Genomic DNA, 27612 nt, shown 5'->3' with positions numbered 1-27612 from the left:
CCACCCAGGTGCCCCGCAGGGCTCGCCTTTTACTAGTGGAGACTTCCCGCCTCAGGGGGCCGCCCTGACCTAAGAAATGTTTGCCACAGAAGGATGTTACATCCGTTCCCAGAATATAAAGAAAAGGCTTGTAAACCTTTTATCATAACTTTTCCAGGAAATTCAAGTTAAGCTTGAATACGCACGGGAACATTCATTGTGTTTTAACTACCATCTCCTCAAACGTTAAATGCTTTTATCCCAACAGCCAGGTCCCTCCTCTTCCCTTGCAGTTTATGATCGTAGATCTATTACTGTGCTACACAGATGGAGGAAGGAAAGCTGGGAGCAGGTGGGGGTTCTACAAAGGAACCTCCTTGGAAAGAGTAAGCTGTATGGTGTTGTTTTGCCCAAGCGATGGGAGACCCAGCAAGTAGGCGGCATAACAGGCACATCAAGATTTCAGTTAGCGTAGCTGGCTCTTGAGGAAATGATTTTTTTTTTTTTGTCAAAAGGAAATCAGCTGTGCCTTTTTATATCTGACAATCTGACTTGTGTCAGTAAATATGGATCTTAATAAACCTTTAAAGGCTTTTTTTGTTTGTTTTTTGGTACCGATTTTAAATATAATTTTATTTAAGACATTGTATTTTCCACTTAAAAAATACAGTGCTTACAAAGTGCAATGTTTATTTCCTTTCCCTGGGCACATAGTCCATATTCAAGTATCAAGAATGACCGGTTTATTTACTATGGCAACTCGACTTTATAATAGCCATGGAATTTGCTACAAATTTGGGTCCTTCAAATGTTGTGTGTGGAACATGCCTTGTCTGGGCCCAGAGAAGGCAGCACCAGATGGGGGAGCTGCACCACCAGGGAAGCCTCCAGGCATTCCTCCCACGTGCCCCTTGCGCTTTGGTACAGCTTTGTAACCATGGGGTTGCAGACTTTCTCCAGCTCTTTCTGCTGATAAAGGTTTTTGTTTTTGTTTTTTAAATATGAAGTCAAAAGTCAGCCTTCCTTATGAGGTTAGCTCACTCAAAAAGAGGAATAGATTTTTACTGTGGGTGCCATTCTAGCTGGAGTCAAACCTGCTCAGGACTACCTTTTCCAAAAGACCTGCAAACATTTCCTAGTGATGCAGGTGTGATTAAACTAGTAAGATGTGTGGAATCGGAATTGGGGAGGGTAAAGTATTAGGAAGAAGAGCCCCAGTTTCTTCAAATGCTGCTAAGCAGTGACAGTTCAGTTGACCTCCTTTTATTTAAATAACTGCAGACACTGAAACAATTCAAAGTTTTTTTTATGGCGCTATTTAAAGGTAACTGAGGAAGCAGAGTTGCTCAGGTTCTTCTCTAACCTCCCCTGAAGCACCTCCACCCACCTGCGACAGGCAAGCTGCCTGACTCTGAGGTGCAGAGGCCCGTCTAGAGGGGCCTGATCCTTTTCAGCACCTGCTTCGTCTCCCTTTCCTCACTCTGCCACTCAGGTTAGTTGTATTTTACTTTTTACAATTTCACACCTACTTTCTCATACACGTTTGAGAGAGCAGAGCATGAGCAGGGAAGGGGCAGAGAGAATCCCAAGCTGGCTCTGCACTGTCAGCACAGAGCCCGATGTGGGGTTCGATCTCACAAGCTGGGCTATGATCATGACCTGAGCCTAAATCAGGAGTTGTTTGCTCAACCAACTGAGCCACCCAGATACCCCTCATATTTTTAAAAATCTGTCCTGCAACTATTTGGAGTTTGCTTCAACATCCCAATCTCTTCATTCATTATGTAAACATAAGGATTCGAGGCTGTAAGAATACTGCATTAAGTACCCTACTCCCAGGCCCTACATCATAGGGCGTTTATTGCTAACTTTTGGCCAGGGAAGTACGCTCTTTTTCCCAGCTGAATGCTACAGTGGTGCTTTGAGTCAGATGTTAAAGGCCTCATCTTCCTCAGAGCCCCTTCCTCTTTCTGGTGAGGCTGCCCCAACCCTGCAAACTCCAGCCTTTATCTGTCACTTCAGTCTGCCAGTACACTCCTTATCCTGTACTTACTACCTGAGATGTTTATCACAAATGACCTCAGCCTTCTAGGTTTTCGTGTTGAAAGTAACTTTTCTTCTCCCATGCCTGGTGTCACAGGTTGAAGTGTGTTCCCCTAAAATTCATTTATGGAAGTCCTAACCCCCAGCACCTCCGGATGTGATTGTATTTGGAGATAGGACTTTTAGATGGGATTAAGTTAAAGTTAGGCCCTTTGGGTGGGCCTGAATCCACTCCTGACTACCATCCTTTTCAAAAGAGGGAATTTGAGTTGAAGAAAGGTACAAAGAACTGGAAAGGGACACATGTCTTATCTAGTGTTACTTCTTTTTTTTTTTTTTAAGTTTATTTATTTTGAGAGAGAATGTGAGCAGGGGATGGGCAGTGACTGGGAGAGGGAATCCCAAGCAGGCCCCATGGTCTCAGCATGGAGCCTGATGCAGAGCTCGAACCCATGAACCGTGAGATCATGACTTGAGCTGAAACCAAGAGTCAGATGCTTAAACAACTGAGCCACCCAGGTGCCCCTCTAGTGTTACCTTTAATGATAACCAAAGAAGACTTCTGTTCTAGGCAATTTTTGCTTATTTAAATCCATTTAGTGTGGGATTTTTTTGTCTTTGTTACTAGTTCTCTGCTGCTGCCCTTGCTTTAGCAGAGCCTATAAATGCTGGCTCTCTCTGGTTAGGGGCTGCATGTATAAATTCTTGGGGGCCTCTTTGGGCCAGGAGGTCTTCCTGTTGTACAGATTACCTAAGTGGGAGGTCTGTTTCAACTCCACCTCTTCCAAACTCCCCTCTGTTCCCCATCCCAGTGGGACAGTCTTATTTCAGATGTTTGACCTCAGTAAGACACTGGCAAGAAGGCACAAGGCCAATTACTTTAGATGATGCCTCTGCTTGAGTACAGGAAACTTACCATTCTTGTCCTAAGAATGATCTGGGGAAACAGGTCCTTCACCATCTCCTGCTGTCTCCTTTGATACCTTTTGCCAACTCTTTCACCCTGCTCAAAAAAGCTATTTCCTTTTTGGCAGGCACTTACAATTTGCAATTTGCAAAATTTGGGAATAGGCAAGACAGAAAAAGGTTATGAGCTGTGAGACTGGGGAGGGGTGAACTAGCCAGAGATTACTAAGGGTGAAGAGAGGGTGTGGCATGAGAGAAGTAAGAATCTAAAAGAAAGTATGTTGGGGGCAAGAGAAAAAACATCTTGTATGAAACATCCTGGATCAGATGGACCTGTGTTTCTTAGACCATGAGCCCTTACTTCCCTTTGTGAACTTGGCAGACTGACTCTTGAGTTTGTTTCCTGGTCTGCAAATGACCACATGATCCGCTTTATAATACCATTGAGATGAATGAGATTGTATACACCTGCACCTCCATCCACCCCCACTTCACATGTATAAAATGTTTAATAGTTCTGACTTTTTATTTGCAAGGTATTTTCTTTTTCCCCCAACATTTGGGAAGTTGGCAGGCACCCAGAAGAAAGATGAAATTCTAATCTTAAGCAGCTGAAGAGCTAACCTTGTAGCTACAGATGGTAAGAGGGCATAGTTTCCCCAGGTTTTATTGAACGATAGGTGGATGACTTTTCCCCTGCACCGGTTAAATGGGCCTAAAAAGTTGAACAAGTTCAGCTATTTTTATTAACATAGACTTTAATCAAACAAAACCACTCATGAGGTGAAGGAAATTCTTCGCAAAGTTATACTAAAAAACAATCGTTCCAGATTTAGTTAGGTTAAACCCCTAGCTAAAAATAAATTAAATCTAGTTACAATAACAACAACGATAATTAAAACCAAGCAAAACTTGCTATTAGAGATTTTAGAGCCCTCATCCTTATAGAACACAATTTCACTGCAGGAAAAGAAAATCAAAACTCTCTATGAATTATAATGAGGTTTTACCTCAATATTATAATATTGTTAATATTCAAGTTCCTCAAAAGCAAATGGAAACACAAGTCCAGATATAGGTGGATATACTTTTAATAAATGGAAAACGAGTGCTCAACATTATGTCCTTTGTGTGGGAGCAAGCATCCTGTACACAATGACTTACTTAGCTATGTACAATATATTAAGATAATGTATAATATATATTTGACTCAGAGACTGTTATATGTTAACACTTTATAAGATGAATCTTCTAGCCAAATGGCTCAGCAGCTTTCATGCGTTAGTAAGGCACTGCATGTTTTCCCCCACAATCTGTGTCATTTAAATTGAAGAAGTTGATCTTGTGTGCTGGTAGGTATGCCTGAAGAGCCATCTTTGAGACTCACATACACTCTTGGACCCCTGGCCATGCAACAAGAAAGCATTCCTCATACCAAACCAAATCAAAGCATGGGCGACATTTAGCTTAATTTATTTTTTATTTTTATTTTTTTTGGCAAAAGCTTATAGATAGGTGTTTTTCTCATGCTTCAGCACCAGGCGTTGGGAAAGTATGCGTGTGGGCCCAGTCCTGTCTATGCCTGCTGTTTTTGTAAATTAAGTTTTGTGGGAACACAAACGTGCCATTTATTATTGTCTACGGCTGCTTTTGTGCTACCAAGGTGGAGTCGAGTAGTTGTAACAGGCACCATAAAACCAGTATGGCTTAAAATATCTACTATCTGGCCCGTTATAGGAAATATTGCAAGGAGTCTGGTGAGAAGCATCCAATGCCACAGAAGAGTGGGGGGCAAGGCACAGTCTGACAACAGACATCTTCCCAGTGACCTGGTGTGGTATCCAGGTACCATTTGTTGGCCCAGTGAATCCTGGGATTTGCTTTGTCTATTGGGGGAAAAATGGATTCCTTTAAAAGTAGCTTAACCATGTTCAAAGTTGTCAAAGTTTGTAAGCTTTTCATCCAGGTTTGCCCAGAACTGGAAATGCCCTACCCATATTTTATTTTCAAGATAAATTGAATAATCACAGTAAGTTATAGAAGATTATGCTTTTTAACACAGCCTAGTTACTCTTACATGGATCATTGGAATTTTCACTTTGTAACACTAGCTTGGACACCGTGGAGAAACCAGATGATTGGACCCATTTTTCATTTCATTTGTTAGACAACTCTTTCTCCTCTCTGTATCTCTGGCTCTTCAATAAGCAGGACTGGATCTGATTATTAATTCTGGACTTGACCCAGCCCAGAATTTCACTGCATGATTATCAGAGACAAATATGAAGTCCCCATCATGCAGAGAAGGGTGCCTGCCTGCAAGGTTATGTGTGTGGGGTCCAGTGGCGAGGTCTGATGTCAAGTTCACTGATGATCTTCAAAGCGGTCTTAGGAGAAGGAAACAGCAACAAGCAACTCAAGTGAAAGAAGACATTTGGGTTTGGGTTCGACTCTCAAAGTTACATTTAATGAAGAAATCAATGACATCAGGTGAGTGAGCTCTGGTCATTAGGTATTTCTTCGTGTTGTTTTTGGTTCTCAGAAATAAAAATAAACACCAAGTGCAAATCCTTGGGAATAAGACCCACTCCTGCTACCTCCCTTCTGTGAATAGATTAGTGATAAATGAGCAGTGGAATAAAGATTGTATTAGGGGAGAAAAGAGGATTCTGGTAGAAATAAGACCAGAGGTTCTTTTTGCATCTGTCAAAGTGTTTTAGAGTGCATCTGTCTTAGAGTGTTTTCTGAACCCTCTAAATCAGACTCTTGTACAGAAAGTGGATACAGTTTATATTTTCATGCTCTGTGGGTTCATTTCACAATCGAACTTCCTCCAGAAGGTAGGGCATTTAACATCTCATAAACCCCAGAATACTATAAAGTATTGTGATTCTTTTAACTTTGTCCAGACACAAGAAGCCAGACCATATTTTATTTAGGTGCTGACAGAACTATTTGTTTAAAATAACAATTTCAAGTAATTTAGCGATCATAAAAATTAGAATGAAATACCAATTTAATCTCCTCATGTACCTCCTTGCAAATGTAAGACAAAGCAGAGATTTAAATCTTTTAATAGCTTGGTGTAACAACTGTGGTTTTGGTATATCTCAAAGGTGGCATTATTTTAAATTATAAAAGATTTTGTATGCTTGAAATCCTAGGAAAAGGAAAAAAAAACAAGTTTAAGTATAATGTATTCATTCATATTTAAAGAAATAAGTACATTTTATGAGTATAAAGCTACATGCACTATGAGAATCTTACAGGTACAACCCAGCATATATTTAACTAACTCTATTTTGCGGGGAATTAAATAAATACTAGGAGACAAGATCTTTGAAACTTTGCCTAAAGAGTAAGGAAGTAAATGTGGGAGTTAGAGCAGGAGAAATCTTATTTGCTATGGGTATACTACTGGTAGCGACAGGGTGGAGGTTGGGTGCTGCTTAGCATTCTATAATGCACAGTACAGCCCCCCCAGCAAAGACTTCTACAAAATTGTAAGATTTCATTATAGAAGAATTCATAGAAGAAATTACAAATATAATGGGGCACGTGGGTGGCTCAGTCAGCTAAGTGTCCAACTTTTGATTTTGGCTCAGGTCATGATCCCACAGTTCATGAATTCGAGCCCTGTGTTGGGCTCTGTGGTGACAGTGCGGAGCCTGCTTGGGATTCTCTCTCTCTCGCTCTCTCAAAATAAATAAATAAAGCTTAAAAAAAAATTACAACATAAGAATTATAAGAAACTGTCAGTAATGCCAAGACCAAGAAATTCTGCTCTGGGGCAAATCGGAGGCTCGACAATTGGAGGCTCGACTTCTCAGTGGATGAGGGCAACTGAGAGGAAGACAGTGAAAAAAATAAAATGTTTTTGCTCTTCTGACTACACCACAAAGTATCTTTTAAAAAAACCTTTTTTTAATGTTTATTTTATTTTTGAGAGAGACAGAGCATGAGTGGGGGAGGGGCGGAGAGAGAGGGAGACACAGAATCCGAAGCAGGCTCCAGGCTCCCAGCTGTCAGCACAGAGCCTGACGTGGGGCTCGAATCCATGAACTGTGAGATCATGACCTGAGCCAAAATCGGACGCCCAATTGACTGAGCCACCCAGGTGCCCCACAAAGTGTCTCTTACTGTTTGGTAGGATGCGATTATTTCATTCCACATTTAAGGAGTATTTTCTAGAAATTATAGGAGTTACATATTGCTTTCTATAAATATGGAGTTATAGACTGCTTATCTACTAATGAAAATATGATTTTGGCGTAGTAAACTACAAATAAAGTGACTTCTTTTTTTTTTTTTTTTTTTTTAATTTTTTTTTAACGTTTATTTATTTTTGAGACAGAGAGAGACAGAGCATGAATGGGGGAGGGTCAGAGAGAGGGAGACACAGAATCCGAAACAGGCTCCGGGCTCTGAGCTGTCAGCACAGGGGCCCGATGCGGGGCTCGAACTCACGGACCGCGAGATCGTGACCTGAGCCGAAGTCAGCGCTCAACCGACTGAGCCACCCAGGCGCCCCTAAAGTGACTTCTATGATGGAGTTTGGAGTAGACGATTTTAGCAAATCAAATTTTGACAGAAAACAAGAATCCATGCAGCAGGACGTGGGTCATAAAGTTGAGTGTATCTCAACTTTCTCCTCAGGGATTTCCTCAGGGATTTCTAGAATGTGCCTTTCAGTAATAGCAGAGGATCTTCCATATCCATAAATTTTCCAACTTCTCTGTATAACCAAAGGAGAGTCCTGGAATCACAGATCTGTTGGAAGCCATCTGCTGAGGCAAGCTGACAAGAGTCAAGGTCCCTGAATCCAGTGCTACCACTGTAATCCTATGAGAACTTGTGTCTTAATGTTCTTATCTATGAAATGGACCTGATAATACCAGACTTAATGATGCTAAGAAGGCTGACTAATAATAGCAAACATCATGAAAGAAAATTATGGTATGGCAAAGCCCCGACTGGTCTACAAACGCTGGGCAACTTTATCATACCGTCCTAGACAGAGGATGGAAACTAACATTTACTCAGCTCCCTCTAAAGACCAGTAATAATAAATAAATAAATAAATAAATAAATAAATAAATAAATACCAGTAATAGACACTAGCACAAACTATATTAAGAGTCAAAATTCATCATTTCTGTACAATCACTTCACTTCCCTGCCCCATTTCCCAAACACATCTGGTCTATAAATATGCTTTAAACATACTCACATTTTCACTCATTGTGGTGGCTTTAGATGCAGAATTACTTCTCCTGTTTATAGAATATAAAAGACAGTATTAAAAAAAAAAAAAAGGCCAGCAATCCCAACTGAATTTCTTCCGTTTGTAGACAAATTTCACAGAGAAAGCCGTGCAGCAAGGGATTGGCCCGGGAAACCCTAGGTATCTCATTGTAGCCCTAGGACTAAAGATTTCTGTGGATTATGCGAACAGAAACTTACTCACTTTTAACTTACCAATTTTTTAACATTTAGCATTTTGAAAGCTTGATCAATTATCATCAAAGTTCACTTTTTCCCATGGGAAGAAAGCTTTACACAGTAACTAGGGTTCTAGTCATCTGTTGTAGGCTGAACTGTATGCCCCTCAAAAATTCATGCTAAAGTCCCAGCTACCAGTACCTCAAAATGTGACTGTATTTGGAGATAGAGACTTTAAAATGGTAATTAAATTCAAATAAGGTCATTAGGGTGGGCCCTAATCCAATATGGCTGGCGGCCTTATAGGAAGAGTAAATTTAGACACAAACACAGGCAGACAGAAGACAATGTGAAGACAGAGAGAAGACTATCTATAAGCCAAGGAGAGAGGTCTGAAAGAGATCCTTCCCTTGTCGTCCTCAGAAGGAACCAACCTTGCTGTCACCTTGATCTGGATCCCTAGCCTCCAGAAGTGTAAGAAAACAAATTTCTGTTTAAGCCACTCAGTCTGTGGCACTTCGTTACGGCAGCCCTAGCAAATTAATATAACATCCAATTCGTTATCCCCAAAATTTTGAGGGTGATGGATTTGACAAACGGCAAAAACGTATCTAGGAGAAAAGATATTGCCTCCAAGATTCCTACCTGCGTTAACAAAGACATCGTGATTGAAGAAAAGAATTACCTTCTCGCCATAGCAATGCCAGCCTTTCCCCTTGTATAAGATGATGCTGTCCAAAACCTCCAATTACTTTCTACCTTATTCAATAAAAGTGGAAGTCCCTACAATTGCCTAGGGTGGAATGCAGAGTGGCTATATCATCAGGCAATCTGTTTTCTGAACTTTTCCCCTTTGCTACTGCTATCCCTGATAACTTGGAGGTCATCTTGGACTTGTAGTGGGATATTATTAGACAGAGACCAGGGTTGAGTAGGAAGTCTGGGAACAGGAAATCAAAGGCAGCTAAGTCTTCAAAATGACTTAGAAGATGAGCAAGTATCTGAGGCCACGCAGCTGAGAGTAGAGGGGAATGACCATAGATCTGGGTTGGGTCTGCCATTTCCACGTACACAGAACGGACCGTCACAAATCAAGTGCACGTAAACTTGGTCATCTCTGATTCCTAGATTTCTAATCCTAGTTAACATATGTCCCCCAAACTCCAGGTTTATACATTCTGTTACTTACTAATATCTCTTTTTGGAAGCTTAGTAGGCATCTCAAATATGAAAATTCCAAAACATTTAGACCTTCCCATCTAAGCCCCCCAAACCTGCTCCCCCTGAAGTCTTGCACATTTCAGCAAATGGTAACTCTATTCTTCTCAGATCCTTGGAGCTATCTTTGATTTTTCTTTTTCTCCCATATCCACATCCAGCAAATCAGTAAATTGTTTAAAATATATCCAGAATCCTATCATTTCTCAACATCTCCAACACCATCGCTTTGGAACCAGCCACCATTTTCTCTCGGCTAGATTACTGGGTAGTTTCCTAACTGGTCTCCCTGCTTCCTCCACTCTATGTCACCTTATAGTTTATTCCTCACAGAACAGCTAACGTGAGCTTCTAAGAATTAAGTAACAGGATACTACTCCCTCATTCAAACCTTCCAGCGACTTCCCATCTTACTCAGAATCAAAGTCAAACTCCTCACAACTGCCCGGAAGGGGCTCCATGTAATCTGGCCTCCATTACTCTTGTGCATCCCCTCTCTCCATTGTCCTCAATTTGTTTCAGCCACACCAATCCCCTCGATATGCCTCAGATACTCCAGGCAAGCCGGGCCTCAAGACCTTTCCATCCGTTCTTTCTCCTCTGCTTGAATGCTCTTCTCATGGGTATCAGACAGATTTCTGCTCCTTCGGGTCTTTCTCAAATATCACTTCATCAGTGAGGCCCTTCCTAACCACCCTAAAGGACAGTCTCCACTCCCACCCTGTGCATTCTCTTACCCGCTTTAGTTTTCGCCATAATACTATGACAATCTGACAAACTGCAGAGTTTACATTTGTGTGTATTGTCCATCTTTTTCAATGTAAGCTCCGTGAGGCAGAGAGTTATTTGGTCTGTTTTGTTCACTGCCGTATTGCCATTCCCTAGGACAGGGTTGGGCACAAAATAAGTATTCAATTAAATGTGAAAATGCTGTTAAGTAAAAACTTATTTGAAAATTTTCAATTTAGCAAAATACAGCAAATATATTTTCCAAAGTAGTACTACGGAAATGCCTACAGGGGCAAATTAGTGACTACATTTCTTCTCTAGGTAATTGAGCAACATTGACAGATAGGCATGAGGCATGAGGTGGGATGTATTTCTTGATAAGTATGAGTCACTTCCATAGGATACTTCACAACCAACTTTTCATGTTTGACTTGAAACAGATGATTAACAGAAAATTAGTTGAGGTGGGGGAAAGGCATGCATTTAAGAAAGTATACTTACTGGAACGAGGTCTCTTCTACAAAAGAATAAGTGTATATCATTAATGCAAGAGTTAATATGGTATGATGCAGATTAATATATTAATATATTAACATAATATATGTTAATATATTAATATAAAAGTGAGTTTAGGCTTAATTTCTTTTTCTCAATCTTGATTCTCTCTTGTTATATCCGTACTTTCTAACCAAGGTTGGCAAACATTTTCTGTAAAGGGCCACTAGGCAAATATTTAAGCTTTGTAGGCCAATAGGTAAAACTGAGGATATTATGTAGGTACTTGTATAATAAGAGAGAACAAGTTTCCAAAAATTCTTATTAATAAAACTCAACATATAAAAATAATCAAAGTCTTAAGTATAGGTCTATTAATCGGAAGACTAGAATTCTTCTTTGGGGAGGGAATAACATTTCTCTTAATTAAGATTCAAAGTTAGTGTTCCTTGTTATCAAACAGATTGCAAATGTTCATTTGTAAAAACCATTTTTAGCTTGTGGGCCACAGAAAAACAGGTGGCAGGCAGGATATGGTCCACAGGTCATAGTTTGCCAATTCTTATCGGAAATGCAAGCAAGTTTAAGAAAATGATCCTCTTGCATAGGTTGTGGAGTAATATTCTTCACTAATGAATTCGTAATACCCAAGGAGAATCTTTAATTATTTTAAGAAAAATGTATTCACCAAGCCTCCAATAAAAACCTTCAGACAGATACTTTTTACAAGTGGAGATAAAGATGGCAAGAATTCTGGAGTAATCTTATCTGTCTGTACTTTCACTGGTGGCCAGCAGGGGGACTCAGCTGGATCCCATGCAGAAAGTTACATTTACACTAGTCTAAGACTGGAGCACTAAGGAAAAGAGCTATTAATTCACAGAGCAGTTATTCTTAATTATAGGGAACATTCTTGAAACAATGCTCATGGAAACATTTTATGACATAGTATCTATTTATAGGTTAAGTTTTGTGTTGCATAAAATGTTTTTTAAACCTAAATTCTAAAATTAATGTTCACTGTGAAACAATGGGTCTAAAACTTGCTTATGCTATAAATGTACTCTTCTGTTAAAAAAAACTCTGCTTTCTACACTATTGCCAATGGACGCGATGAAGTTCTACAGCTTTTGAGCTCTCAGATAATTTTAAAGACCGGGAGTTGAGAAATATGTTAAGAGAATAAAACATTATTTTTTTCATAATTCATATTATAATCACTCATATCAAACATATTTTATCATCAAATGGGGGTGTGGAGTTATAAAAAGTCTAAACTTGAAGAAGTAAAAACTATGTGGGGCACTTAGGTGGCTCAGTAAGTGGTTAAACGCCCAACTCTTGATTTTCACTCAGGTCATGACTTCATGGTTCCTGAGATCAATCCTGGCATCAGGCTCTGCACTGACACTGGGGGGCCTGCTAGAGAGTCTCTCTCTTTGCCCCTCCCCCACTTGTTTTTATTGAATAATTCTCTTGTATATACAGTGGTGCTAAATTTGATATTCCACATTCCACTGTTCGACGCTGATAGACTATTTCACTGAAACTTCTTATGATAAAAGTGGAAATCAATTTACATCTTGAGATATGTAATTCCTAACGTAAAGAGATCTTAAATACATGTAAATATACTGGAAATATCCATGGATGTTGACTATCTCCCAGTAAGTGCTGTGGCATTACGCCACTCCAGGGCGCCTCTCACATATTCTGTGGTGTTTCCTGAATGTTCCGATGAGGCAGCTCTGCCTTTTGTCCCTATGTTTGCCAAAGTGCTTCATAACTCACCTACATGTCATGTTGAACATTTTCTTCTGCAGAAAAACCAATGAAAAATAGTATCTAGGGTTTGTTAGAACTAATTGGGAGAAACAATGTCTCATAAGAAAACTATATCCACCGGAAGTTGTCTAGCAAAGAAGGGTGAAATCCACTTACTTGAAAAGTAGCCTTTTCTCTGAGCATAGCACACACCAAGGCCACAAACAGAAATCACAAAGGCCACACCTACTACAGCTGCTATGATGCCACGTATGTTGAGATCGTCTGGAATGCAAAACAAACCATGCATGAATTTGGGTCAAACAGACAGACAGATGTAGTTATTGAATTGAAAAAAAAAAATCACAAAAGCTCCCTTTGGCTTCTATACCATAAACATGGATAGTTTCATGCTGTTAAAGCCTGTTCAATTGACTCACTTCCAGGACAATATTCAAAATTGCTTGAAAATATTAACAGAATTAAGTTTTGAGGGGCACCTGGGTGACTCAGTCGGTTAAGCAGCTAACTCTTCGTTTCAGCTTAGGTCATGATCTCACTGTTCGTGGGATTGAGCCCCACCTCAGGGTCTGTGAAGGGCCCGCTTGGGATTCTCTCTCTCCCTCTCTCTCTGCCCCTCCCTCTCTTGTGCACACAATCTCTCTCTCAAAATAAATACACTTAAAAAAAAAAAAGAATTGGGGTGCCTGGGTGACTCAGTCGGTTGGGCATCTGACTTCAGCTCAGGTCATGATCTCACAGTTTGTGAGTTCGAGCCCTGCATTGGGCTCTGTGCTGGCAGCTTGGAGCCTGGAGCCTGCTTCAGATTCTGTGTCTCTCTCTCTCTCTCTCTCTCTCTCTCTCTCTGCCCCTCCTCCGCCCACACCCTGTCTCTCTCTCTCCCTCTCTCTCAAATAAACATTAAACAAATTTTTTAAATAAAAAAAATTAAGTTTTGCAAGAATCTTACATTTAAAGAAATTCTAGCTTCAGAAATAATACGTATGGTATATTCTCTTGCAGTCATTTGCAGAGGTAAAACTTCAAAAGATTAAATATCACACTGGAAGTGACCTTCAAAGTTCAGTGAATTCAAGTATTACACCACCACATACCCCCCAAATTCTACTTAAAATTCTTCTACATCATCATCTGTGTCAATTTCACCAATGCCAGAAAACTCAATCAGCTCCAAAGAAAGCTGTGCCACTGTTGTTCTATAAAACTAAGAATCAATAACATCTCTCTTGAATTTAATGAGGCTTGTGTGTGTGTCCATATACACATATACACATATACACATCCACCTACATATATGCCATTAAGCTGTCATCCCATTAGGTTTAAAATGAACTAAACTCCCCAAGACTTTTTCCTGTTGTTATTAAGTCATCTTCCCTCTAACCTAACAACTGGATTTTTTGGAACTCACTTTGAAATCACTACCATTGTTACCAACCTGCGAGGCTTTTTCAGATTCTGTTGTCCAAGAATTAGATTATTAACCTTTCAAGATTAATATTTATGTAATTGGGAACTGCCTCAAAAATACCCTCATTCAAGTAATTAATAAAATGATGATTATGATTTTGTTAGGGAAAGAACTATGGAAGAGGCTATTACACAACCCCCTTCATATAATAGGATCTATTACACCCTCTGGGTATGGGATCCAACTATGTGTGAATCCGTCTAAATATTTAATTTGGATCACATTTCTCCAGCTCGTCCATAAGGATTTCATGAGCCTCCCTCCTCTGTCATTTGGGTACTGCCTGTGTATTGATTAATATGTAGATAACCTATACATTTTAAAGGAACAATTCCTCAAAGGGTTCTTGTTTTTAAAAGCAAGTATTAATTAGCATGTGATTAAATAACTTGGAGAAAATTTTAGGTAGCATTTTCTCAACAGTAATTTTAGATATTTAAAAGCACAACACATTTTGGGAAAGATTTTTTTAAAAGAAACATTATTTAAGTGAGTATGCTTATCATAAAACTCTCTGGTCTCAAATTTTTTTTTTTAATTTTTATTTATTTTTGAGAGAGAGAGAGAGAGAGAAAACGTAAGCAGGGGAGGGACAAAGAGAGAGGGAGACACAGAATCTGAAGCAGGCTCCAGGCTCTGAGCTGTCTGCACAGAGCCTGACGCGGGGCTCAAACTCTCTAACCGTGAGACTGTGACCTGAGCCGAAGTCGGCCACTTAACCAACTGAGCCACCCAGGCACCCCACAAAATTTTTTTCTAATGCCAAGTGTTATTAATTTTCTCATATATCTCCGAAATGTTAACTGATTGTTTTAAGAAAGAAAACTGGATACACCTTTTGAAAGGCTGAGTAATTTGACCAGAATAGAAGGCATTAATTATTGCTTGGTATAAACTCAATTCATTTTTAGGGTCAGCTGGCTGGCTCAATTGGTAGAGCATGTGACTCTTGATCTCAGGGTTGTAAGTTCGAGCCCCATGTTGGGTGTAGAGATTACTTAAAAGTAAAATCTTAAACCAACAAACAAAACAACAACTCAGGGGCACCTTGGTGGCTCAGTTGGTTAAGCATCTGACTTTGGCTTAGGTCATGATCTCACGGTTCATGAGTTCAAGCCCCACTTTGGGCTCTGTGCTGGCAGCTCAGAGCCTGGAGCCTGCTTTGAATTCTGTGTTTCCCTCCCTTTCTCTGCCCTCCCCCTCTAAAAAAATTTTAAAAAATAAACTCAGTTCAATTTTGCTTAAGTATTCAGAGGTCAATGAGATCCAGCTATTTATTTACTTAAAACAATAGAGGAGGGGTGCCTGGGTGGCTCAGTCAGTTAAGCATCCGACTCTTGATATTGGCTCAGGTCATGATCTCATGGTTCGTGGGTTTGAGCCCAAAGTCGGGCTTTGTGCTAACAGCAAGGAGCCTGGTTGGGATTTTCTCTCTCCTCTCTCGCTGCCCCTTCCTTTCAAAAATAAATAAACTTTAAAAACAAAATAATCTTTATAAAAATAGCAGAGAGGCAATATCCACAGTATTCATAGTCTTTTTTTCTTTTTTTTTAAGTTTATTTATTTATTTATTTAGAGAGAAATAAATTTATTTAGTGAGACAGAGGGAGAGAGAGAATCCCAAGCAGAGCTTGACGTGGGCCTCAAACTCACAAACTGTGAGATCATGACCTGAGCTGAAGTCAGACGCTTAACTGACAGGTACCCTACAATATTCATAAACTAAGGCAAAATGAAATTAATAGGGGAAAAAATCCACAATAATCATAATCTAAGGCAAATTGGTAACTAAATGAAACTCCTTAGAACCAAACTGTATCTACTATTTTCTTTGCAGTAGTCAAAGAATGTGGTATCTGTGGAGTTTTCAACCTCAAGGTTATTATCTGACAAAAATCTGTCTTACAGTTTGACAGTGAATTTGACATCTAACAACGACAAAAAAAAATGTCTTCTCCTGTAAGACACAGTATAAATTTTATTTTATTTTTTTTTAGTGAAATGGAAGGAGTCTTGTAAGTTAGAGGTAAGATGTTCTCATGCCATTTGCCATGTACTGCGAGACTGAGAACAAGTTCTAAAGCCGCCTTATGTCTTACTATCGAGAAAATGTAACACACACAAATCTATTGTGTTCTTTCTTTGAGAAAAAAAAAAAAAAAAGTCCAGTATGAAAGGAAGGTATCATTATTCTCACTAAAAGGAAAGGAGCCAAACTGTTAAAATACTAAGTGGGAGTGGGGTCTTGTGGAGTTTTACAGGGGCAGCTTGGGAATGATCACCAGACCCATGATTTACCTTCTTTCTGAACTTCAAAAAGAGCTTCTTTAAAGCAGTTAACAGATTCTGTTTGGGGTTACAAGTTACTACCGATGGTTTACCAAAAAAACCTTTGATATGTGATTTCATGAATTCTTACGGATTTCAAAAGATACACATTCCAAACCAAGGGCATGAAACACCCAGGATCAATGGATGAGCATTAAACAAACTAAATTTTAACTTGTAAGCTAACTTATACCAGAAAGAGGAGATAATGGGAAAATCCTAGTGAAATTATAGTGGTGATACTAGAAAACACCAACTACTGAATTTCATCTAGTATGTATTTATTTACTCCAGGCCAGGGAAAAACATTCACTAGTCCATTAAAACCATGCCTTCGCGGATATGATTTCTTAAGGTGAGACTACATTAGGCACTGAAATTAAATGGGACCATGTAAAGAAAAAAAACTAAAACAGTAATACTGCAGGGGGAATAAGGCTACCGTAAAAAACATGAGGATAGTATGTGAATGAATGAAGTTAGGGAAACACTGTACTAATGCATTAATTTGAAACATGTTCTGATAAATTTTTCTAATGATAACTCCAAAGCAGCACTAAGAGGGATACTTTCTTTTTTTTTTTTTCTTTTTTTTAATGTTTATTTTTATTTTTAAGAGAGAGAGAGACAGAGCATGAGCAGGGCCAGGGCAGAGAGAGAGAGACAGACAGACAGAATCCAAAGCAGGCTCCAGGCTCTGAGCTGTCGGCACAGAGCTCTACGCAGGGCTTGAACTCACAAACCGCGAGACTATGACCTGGGCTGAAGTGGGACGCTTAACTGACTAAGCCACCCAGGCGCCCCAAGAGGGATGCTTTCTGATATTTTAAGCAAACACTTATGTTTGACTATTACCATCAACACTTGGAGTGAATTTGGTAGATAATAAGTATCTCTGAATTTCAAAAAGATACTTGTGGAAATTAGAATACCCTATTGAGTTTCTTATACGTTAGGGTATCCTGACCTCTAACAAGATCGTATTTTCTTTAAAAGACAATGCCAAGAATTTAACCGCACATAAACAACACAAATTAGTGTGCATGTATCTGCATATCTCCGAGCACACCGAAAAAGCAAATTTCTGACCTCACAAAGATGAAGACAAGCTCCTGAACCCAGGGGAGCCATGGGTATTCAGCTTCAGGGTGCAGCCCTCCTGAGTGACCTTTCACCCCGCAGGTGCAACCTCCAGCTACCCCCCTCCATTACACAACCATTTGCAAAACACAGGACTTTCACAAAGGGAGGACTGAACCAAATTATTAAAAATAAAATGAAAGTAAATATCTGCTCTGGAACTCATATAATCTGAAAAGATTCCCGAGTACTAATTTTTTGAATTCTAAGAAGCTTACGTTGTGAAATATGGCAGGTATGTTTTATAGCAAATAGGGATTCATGACTACATTTAACATGTCTCATTTTTTTAAATTTAAATCAAAGTTAGTTAACATACAGCATGATAATGGTTTCAGGAGTAGAATGTAGTGATTCATCACGTACATACAACACCCGTGTACATCCCTAAAGTGCCCTCCTTAATGCCCATCGCCCATACAGCCCATCCCCCCCCCACACACACACACTCCAGCAACTCTCAGTTTGTTCTTTGTAAGATCTCTTATGGTTTGCCTTGAGAGCCTACTCTGGTAAGTAAAGCACTGTATTTTAGGAGATTGAAAAAAATTACCAATAATAATCTGATAACAACAACTAAAATAGCCAACAATCTGCCAGTGCTATTTCAATAACCCTTTGAGTTTTTTTTGTTTAAAAAATTTTTTTTAACGTTTATTTTATTTATTTTTGAGACAGAGAGAGACAGAGCATGAACGGGGGAGGGTCAGAGAGAGGGAGACACAGAATCCGAAGCAGGCTCCAGGCTCTGAGCTGTCAGCACAGAGCCCGACGCGGGGCTCAAACTCACAGACCGCGAGATCATGACCTGAGCCGAAGTCAGATGCTTAACTGACTGAGCCACCCAGGCGCCCCTGTTTTGTGTTTTTTTAAAGTAAGCTCTACTCCCAACATGGGACTTGAACTCACGACCCCAAGATCAAGAGTCTCATGTACTGACTGAGCCAGCCAGGCACCCCCTCAAATACTGATTATTTGAATCTTCATAATAACCCTATGAAGACAGCGTGTTACTACTTCCATCTTGGGGAAGCTGAGGCTAAATAATTTGCCCAAGAATATGTAGCTAGGAAGTGATGGAGCTAGGAAGTGATGGAGCTAGAAATCCAACACCATACCGAATCCTTGACCCTGCGCAATTTATAACAGTCACAGTGTTTGTTTGAAAAAGGCCGCCTGGACAAGCATATTTTTAAAACAATTATCTGAAAAATTAAGAAACTTCAACAGTATAATGCTAAACATGCTTGGCTTGTTTGGGAGACGAACTAAGAACAGAATGTGTGCTTTTTGCAACACATCATGTCCAAGCGAATTTTAAACACTCCGTCTGGCTTATCTTTCCAATCACTCGGCCCGATCCTACCCCTTGCTCCTTCTCCCCAAGCACTCGTGCGTTCTGGCTGCCAACCACTGCTCCTCCCAGTATCTCATGCTTACCTACTTGCATTCGCTTCGCGTGACACCTGCGACGTCCCACGGAATTATGGGCCTCACAGAAATATTCTCCACTGTCTAGTTTTGAAACAGTGTTAAATTGCTATTTGCGGAAGGAAAACAAACATATATGTTAAGCAATAAATCTCTAAGTAGACTCCTAAAGTAACCGCATCCCTTGAATTTTAGCCATCAGTAGGCCTTTCCTTTTTTACCACCTAGGCCTTTATACCTTTACCGCGAATTCAAAAATCTGCCATGACTTCCAGGCGTAATTAGCCAGGCTTCCTGTTTATTTTGCCAGAGAAGGACTTAAATATATACGGGGAAGTGTCTTTGTTTTGTGATACTGCAGAGGCGGTATGGTTAAGAAGGCAGTGGGCATTTTTCAAAGTTTACAGCACATGGTACTATGACGTTTTGTCAGTATTTCTAAGTCCTGGGACGTACCACTCGGAAAGGCAGGCCTCCTTGGTCTGAAAGGGCTAATGCAGTTTTCTCAGCCATGAGTGAGTTCGCCGCAGCAGCAAACAATCAACACTTCCTCTAAAGGGCCAGAACTCCTACCAGGAAGTAGCTTAGGGCCTAGGAAAATCCTAATAGGTGTAGCTTACAGGGTTACAAATCCTCTCCGTTGTAGAATTCTTGAAAATTCTGAAAGAATAAAGGGCTAACCTTTGCTCCTTCTACTCTCTGCCACAATAACTGAAAGGTAAGACTTTGGTATTATAGGCTTCGTAGTTTTTATTAGTGGATTTATTCCCTTTGTGAATTTCTGGAAGGAAGGAAGGAAGGAAGGAAGGAAGGAAGGAAGGAAGGAAGGAAGGCAGGCAAGGAGGGAGAGAGGGAAGGAAGGGAAGGAGGGAGGGAATGCGGTGGGTCCTGAACATCTTAAAGGATCCTGCCAGTGCAGAGGGTGAGAGGGGTACTCAGAATCATTCTTTCGGTGCCCTCCTGGTCACACCCTCAATACTGCAGTGGTCACTGTGGACTGCATCCATGAGAGCCACGGATCTCTAAGGAGCACCTCCTCATTGTCTTAGATCCTCATGCAATACATGTTCCTAAAAACCAGGCTTTTGATCCACGAACTCCCTTTTCTCTCTCCCTTTCCATCACCCACCACCTACACATCGCCCTTTTTTTCTGTATACTTCAACATGATAGGACAGAAAGCTTCTCCTCGTGTATTTCACTTTATGAAATCATCTCTCACTGTCCCCAAAGCCAGACTATAAAAATATTCACCAAGAATGTAAGGCCAAGGGTAAGTATTAACAACAAGTTAGACTAAAACCATAGAAGATTTACTGGTGCATAAGTAGTAATTGAAAGGAAGTCATTATCATCCATCCACTGGAGTCTTTGTTGCTTATTTCTCAGGAAATAACCCATCCTTGTCCTGCCCTGGTGCCTCCCTTTGACATCATAAGATATTTCAAGGGTTGAGGCTAAGTGGGGAAGGTGAATCTGTATCATTTCAAACTCACCTTGAGGCTTTTATCACCTGCTCTGAGAAAAAATAAATTTGAAAAGTAAATATAGCGAAGTGTGACGGCAGGTCTTCTGCCCAAGTTCTCAGTGTATAAAATTCATCGGACCTGCTGACTGAGCCCGCTGCCGCTGCAAGGGCTGGAGTGTGGCCCTCCTCAAGGAGCCACAGCCAACAATATGCTTTATTATTTCCCAGAGGATCTGGTATTTAAATGTTACGGTGCGCGTGTAGATTGAAGGAACGAACCTTTTGACAGTTGTTAAAATTATTATTATTAGTTCTTTGTATTGCCTTCCCATCTCCTTTTCCATCACTTCCGTGGGCATGTGCCATCTGTCCGGCACCCCCCTCCCTCTCTCCACTTAAGCAATGGTTATCAGCCCTCTATTCTCCATCATTTTAGTTCTAATAATTTTTCTTCTCCAAATACAAGACTGCTATTAGGCCAATGCTTATCATGACCTTACCAGAGTCCCAGATTTTGTATTCATTGTATATGAGCTGTTGCTGCCTTGGGGGCCACGTCTTGGATTCTCTAACAAATTGACGCCATCTTTAAACCACGTGTACTCAGGAGCTGGATTCCCTTCTTTGTCGTGACATCGCAGCTCTACCACAGTTCCACTCAGAGCAGAGCTGGGGACGTTACACAACGGAACTGCTGGAGCCACTGAAGGATGGAAGTCAAACGGCACTGGTTATTTATAAGCTAAACGAGAATTTTAACAGCCAGGTAAAGATGGGTTTATTGGACCCCTGGGATAGAGACTGCCTACTTGTTCAAGAGATCCCTTTCCTTTCTTCATGGGGACACAGCTAGACCACGTTTGCCAGGCCCCTTGCAGCCAGATGGAGTCACATGCATGAGTTCTGGCCAATGGCATGTGGGAAAAGTGATATATGCCATTTCTAGACCTGATTCTAGACCATAAACACTAATCTAGGTACTACTTCGAAGAGATTTTGGAGCTGTAACTAAGGTCCCAAATCTACTGTCTTTTAAAATAGGGAGATAACATAGATGGGTCTGACCTAATTGCATGACCCCTTGAAAAGTCATTTTCTCTGGTTGGTCACAGAAGGGAAAGTCAGAGATTCAAAGCACAGGAAGGATTCAACATGATTTTGTCAGACTCTAGGTGGAGAGGGCCACGTGGCAAGAGACGTGGCGCCTCCAGGAGCCGAGTGTGGCCCTCAGCTCACAGCCAGCATGGAATGGAGACTTCAGTAGTGCAGCCACAGGAACTGAAATCTGCCAACAATAGTGAGCTTGGCAGTGGGCATCTCTGCGGAGCCTCCAGGCAAGAACTCAGCCCAGCTGACTCCCTGATTTCATCCTTGTGATACCCTAGGCAGAGAGCACAGCCTTACCTCCTGGACTTCTCTGAGCTACAGAACTGTGAACTCGTAAGTGGCTGGTGTTTTAAGCTGCTAGGCTTGTGATCATTTGTTCTGTAGCAATGGAAGACTGATGTACCAGCTGAATCTCCTGCAAGGTTTTCTGAATTAAATTTCTACTATACTGGTGCATCGCTAGCATTTTAGGAAGACCCTGGGTTGTATAGAAAAAGGAAGAGGAGTTATTTGACTCTCTGTGATCAACAGTTTATATTAATATCTATGGAGAAGAAAAGACCATGTTCCTCCACTAACTGTCGGCATGAGCTATTAGGATCTATCGATGAGTCTCAGAGTAACTAAATATATTGGCTTTGGAGTTAATTCCACCAGGGTCCGAATCCTGGTCCAGACACTAATTGGCTGTGTAGACTTGGGAAATCATTTAGCTTCTATTTTCTCATCTATAAAACTGAAGTTGTCAGTGAAGATTAAGTAAAATTACATATGTGAAAGAGCCTAACACATACTAGTTGCACGGTAAACGCACGGCAAATGCACGGTAAATGCACGGTAAATGCACGGTAAATTTCCCCTCTTTACCAAATAACCTCTAACTCTTTCTCTGGCCTACTTTTTCGTTTTATTGCTTTTCCATCATCTCATGTGATAGGATTTTATGTGGTAAGAGATATACCACATATACTGAAAGGTACTGGAAAATAAACTCTTAGGGGAACTGCTCCTATGTACAGGATAAGGCCATTAAGATTCACCTTAATCTTAAATGATAAGAGATCTTGTCAGAAAAAATTAGTCAGAGTAAAATTTCAGCAGCAAATGAGGTGACGAGGAAATACAGCCAAGATTTTGCAGGAAAGGTGGTGATTTCTAGAACTTTCCTGACTGGGGCCCCAGGTTGCCTCATTGCCCCAGGGCTGGGGGATGAGGGAGGGAGGGTGGACAACAGTAATCCCACAGATACAAGCGCATCATACCTAGTACTTCCAGAGTAACCGTATCTTCTTCCAGGTTTTGGCCTTTCTTAGATGGGGCACTAATTTCACAACGATATTTCCCAGCATCATTTCTTGTAACATTTTTGATCCGTATACTGAAATCTATCATCTCGGCTCGATATTTAAAATCACCTTTTAGAAAAAGAAGACAATGACATTAATAAGAATGCAACTAACTTTCCCTATACTACCTTCCTCAAGTCACCTCGCTTTTATTCTATTTGTGCCTCTAAGCACTGAATTATTTTGAGGCAAATTATTTTATTTTATTTTATTTTATTTTATTTTATTTTATTTTTTGAGGCAAATTATTTTAGCATGTCATCTATTATTATCAATGCTTTAAAAGCTCATTACATATTCAACAGGAAAAACAGGAAGTGGAAAGAAGTGTATAATAAATTAAAAATTAAAAATAAAGCCCCACTAGGGGCGCCTGGGTGGCTCAGTCAGTTAAGCGTCTGACTTCAGCTCAGGTCATAATCTCACGGTTTGTGGGTTTGAGCCCCGCATCAGGCTCTGTGCTCACAGCTCAGAGCCTGGAGCATGCTTCGGATTCTGTGTCTCCCTCTCTCTTTCTCTGGCCCTCTACTTCTCACACTCTGTCTCTCTGTCTCTCAAAAATAAATAAACACTAAAAAACAAATAAAAAAAAATAAAGCGCCAGTTAAAGGTAGTTGTATTTACCCTCTACCCGCTCCCCTCCCCATAAGCCTAAGTCTTAACTCCTTAGGCTTGTTAGTGATGGCCTAGCTTTCTAGACGGTGATATGGACATAGGGTAACATGACAACGACTGAGCAATGACCCTCCACCTCACTTCCACACCATCCCTTCCTCCTTTCTCTCAAGAGTCTAATCTACTGAGCCAGCAAGAACAATCGCATTTTACATCCTTTACAAATGAGCTGAGACATGAAGGGTCCAGGGTCTCCACGGACTTCGCCTTCTTCTGTTCTCTGTCCTGTTTTGGGGGTGTTGTGTTCTAGGTCTCAGTCATTGTTGGTTTCATCTCATACTTACAAAACATATTCTCTTTCACCATACACAAAAATAAACTCAAAATGGATTAAACCTAAATGTGAGACCTGAAACCATAAAAATCCTCGAAGAGAGCATAGGCAGTAATCTTTCTGACAGCAGTCATAACAACATTTTTCTAGACAGATCTCCTGAGGCAAGAGAAATAACAGCAAAAATAAACTATTGGGACTACATCAAAATAAAAAGTTTCTTCAATGAAGGAAACAATTAACAAAATTAAAAGGCAGCCTATGGAATGGACGAAGATATCTGCAAATTATATATTTGCTAAAGGGTTAGGATCCAAAATATATAAAGCACTGATATGACTCAATACCCCAAAACAAATAATCCAATTAAAAAATGGGCGGAAGACATGAACAGACATTTCTCCCAAGAAGACATACAGATGCCCAAAAGACACATGGAAAGATGCTCAACATCACGCCTCATCAAGGCAAATCAAAACTACAGTGAGATATCACTTCATACCGGTCAAATGGCTAACATCAAAAACACAACAAACAACAAGTGTTGGTGAAGTTATAGAGAAAAAGGAACCCTTGTACACTGCTTGTGGGGATGCAAACTGGTGCAGCTATTGTGGAAAACTGTATGGAAGTTCCTCAAAAATTAAAAATAGAACTACCATATGGACCAGGAATCGTACCCCTGGGTATTTACACAAAAGATACAAAAATTCTAATTCAAAGCGGTAACACACACCCCTATGTTTATTGCAGCGCAATTTACAATAGTCAAATTATGGAAGCAGCCTAAGTGTCCATCAATAGATGTATGGATAAAGAAGATGAGGTATATATACAAAATGGAATATTACTCAGCCATAAAAAGAATGAAATCTTGCCATTTGCAATAACATGGATAGAGCTGGAGGCTATTACCCTAAAAGAAATAAATCAGTCAGAGGAAGACAAACGCCGTATGATTTTCACTCATATGTGGAACTTAAGAAACAAATGAGCAAAGGGAAAAAAAAAAAAACAACAGAGAGAGAGAGAGAGAGAGAAAGAGAGAGAGACAAACCAAGAAAAAGACTCTTAATTGTAGAGAACAAACTTATGGTTACCAGAGGGGAGATGGGTAGGGGAATGGGGGAAATATGGCATAGGGATTAAAGAGTATCGTTATCATGATGAACATAAAATAAAAAGAAAAGAAAAGAAAATGAAATGAAATGAAATGAAATAAAGTAAAATGAAATAAAATGAAATAAAATAAAATGATAAAAACCCCCACATTGTCCATAATTAGCCCTGTCCTGTTTTTATTTGTAAATTAAAGAATCTGGGCTACATTTGGTGTTCTCTTGCTCTCGCCTCCTCAAGTCTACAGCATCTTACCTTGAAGAGACTGTTGGTAGTAGACAAAGGAGACACTCCGGCCCAGTTTCTTCCACTCTAACCTGGAGGACATGGTCTTCTTTGCATATTTGCAGGCTAGTATAACCTCTAGGAACAACAACAAAAATACTTGTTTTCTAATTGTTCCTATGAATTTATATTTTACTTAAGTAAATTGTTAAACAGCCTCCAGCTATTCCCATTCATTCATTCATTCGCTCATAAATCACTTCAACAGACTCCATGATGAACCTGAGAGCATTACAGCTCTTCTCCATAATAATTGCACAACACTATGTTACTCACCCTACTTCTTGAGCCTCGGTTACCATCTGTAAAATGAGACCGTATTTCCTAGAGTTGAAGTGAGTCCTCAAATACAAGAATATATGCAAAACACACATGCCTGGACATAGTAAGTAATGTGAAAATGGCACTCATGGTCAACGATTTATCTCACTATTCCCAGTCTCAGTCATCAAGGTTACAGTTTGGTAGAAGAGGCAAACAAGATCATGTAATTTTGATCCATTGTGATAAGTGCCATGAGTGCCATGGAGGTTAACAGAGAGGGTGCTTCGCACCTAGTGCCTAAGAAAGGCTCCCAGTCCAGCCTGTGGAATCCACAAACATTCCATCAACAAGCTACAATCTCATTCAGGTTCCTTTTTTGATAACCCTCTCTATGGATGTATTAATACAAACCCAGTATGGACTTCTACTAAATCATGGATTCCCATTCTTTATCCAGATAAATTATGAAATGATTCAGTCTTGGCATCAAGTTTAACTGCCTCCCTGTAGTTCATTTCAGTTACTTTATTACAGGAAATTTACTGCAGTCACATCTTTAAAGAATTCCTGGAACCTTGAAGGAACCCCCACTTAACTGTCCAAACAAGATCACCAAGGTGGGGAGAAATCCTGTGTCTGCTTTGAGTTACCAAAGGAAACTCTGCTTGTAAATATTTTTAAGGCACATTTCAATCAGGCAATCTAGAGTGTCACCTTCATATTTCTGAGATTTTTTTCCCCCACGATGCATCTAGTTTGACCCCAAAACACCAATCTTTGACTAGAAGAGACATTATGTTAAAATCCTTTCCATATCTCTGATTTTGATGTAGGAGATTGAATGCCATTTTAAAAAAGAATTCAGGATATTACATGATATGGTAGATTAGAAAGCAATTCTTGTACTATCCCAGGTTTATTAATATACACACAAATATGGACAAAAAGCCTGTAGGAATATGTATGAAAATATTAACCCAGCGGTGATTTTTGTGAGATAGGATTATGACTTTTCTTTTTGTTATATGTAGCTTCTAATTTTTCTTTTAGTTTTACACATGTTGTTAGGATAAAAGGTAATGGAAAAAAGAAAACAGAACAGAGAAAAGAAAGGCGGCGGGGGGGAAGCCCACAAAATTTGCTATCAGAAGTTTTTAGAGCAGGTTTACATTACGAAGAGACATCGTTTTACAGGCATGTTTACAACTATGCCACAAAGACAAATGTGTGCTGAGGGACTTGTCTGAGGAAACATGGTTCTGTTCTGTTGATTAAGGAGAATGGGTGGTGACTTTCCGGAGTCTTGAGTTTTAGATAGGTTTCCTTCCCGTATTTTGTTGAGTTTCCAACAATTAAACACACACCCACACTCATTTTTAGCCCACACGCCTACATCTTAGGAATAAATTTGTATTCAGTCACACTGCTCATATATTTCATATACTTAACTAGACACACACGCACACATACACACACACGGCTCTTTTTACCAAGAAAATCTGACTTCTCTCCTCGCTGCTCCATGGAAAACCTCTGCAGAAATTATATTCAAAAATGAAACCAATGGATTGCCTAAATACAGTGACACCACTCCAGCTTCACTCCAATGACCATGTAAGATGTGGAGGAATGTTCTCTCCAATTGGTCCAACTATTGAGTACTTACTGGGTGTCCACCTTTGTTCCTGAGCTATATCAGTGAGCAAAACAAAGATCCCTGTTCTTTTGGGTCTTGCAATTTGCAGGGGGAATCAGGTACGTAAGAAATATCATAAAGTGAATTAAATACCACATTAGGAGGCAAGGAGCGCTATAGAAATAGAGTAAATCAGAATAGAGACTGAGTGCTATGGAAATAAAATTGAGTAGATCAGGAATGTTGGGGTGCAGTAAAAAGAAAAAGAGAAATGGAGTAGTCAGAGTTCAACTCAATTAGAGAGTGACATTTGACCAAAGACTTAAAAAAAGAAATTAGAATTCTTTAGAATTTAAATACAAATTTCCTAGAATTCGAAACTGGAATTCATCATGTGTTTCTTCGGGAGTATTCCAAGCAAGGCAATGGCCGGTGCCTAGATCTGAAGGTGCCAACACCATGACCTCCAGA

The 27612-nt window shown here is 40.0% G+C and overlaps 1 protein-coding gene across 3 annotated transcripts in view; it reads right to left on the bottom strand.

The window, feature by feature from the left end:
- Positions 1–4001: 4001 nt before the first annotated feature.
- The window catches only part of JAM2 (junctional adhesion molecule 2), a 61761-nt gene continuing 38150 nt past the window's right edge, over positions 4002–27612 (bottom strand). Inside the window, exons 3-11 of one of the 3 annotated variants that reach the window (XR_009262271.1) lie at positions 25212–25319; positions 22805–22957; positions 20936–21138; positions 18977–19076; positions 12754–12861; positions 10819–10834; positions 10326–10469; positions 8159–8201; positions 4002–6088 (exon numbers count right to left, since the gene is read on the bottom strand). Coding sequence is in view for 2 of the 3 variants with exons in the window: in XM_058731792.1 (XP_058587775.1) it covers positions 8167–8201; positions 10326–10469; positions 12754–12861; positions 18977–19076; positions 20936–21138; positions 22805–22957; positions 25212–25319 (851 nt within the window). In the remaining variant the exon portion in view is untranslated. The remainder of the gene's footprint in view (positions 6089–8158; positions 8202–10325; positions 10470–10818; positions 10835–12753; positions 12862–18976; positions 19077–20935; positions 21139–22804; positions 22958–25211; positions 25320–27612) is intronic. The other 2 variants (XM_058731793.1, XM_058731792.1) reach the window with 2 other exon arrangements.

This window comes from Neofelis nebulosa, chromosome 5, assembly GCF_028018385.1.
Source record: "Neofelis nebulosa isolate mNeoNeb1 chromosome 5, mNeoNeb1.pri, whole genome shotgun sequence".
NCBI lineage: Eukaryota > Metazoa > Chordata > Mammalia > Carnivora > Felidae > Neofelis > Neofelis nebulosa.
Note: the sequence above shows the minus strand (reverse complement) of the source record. Positions and strands in the feature narration are given on the sequence as shown.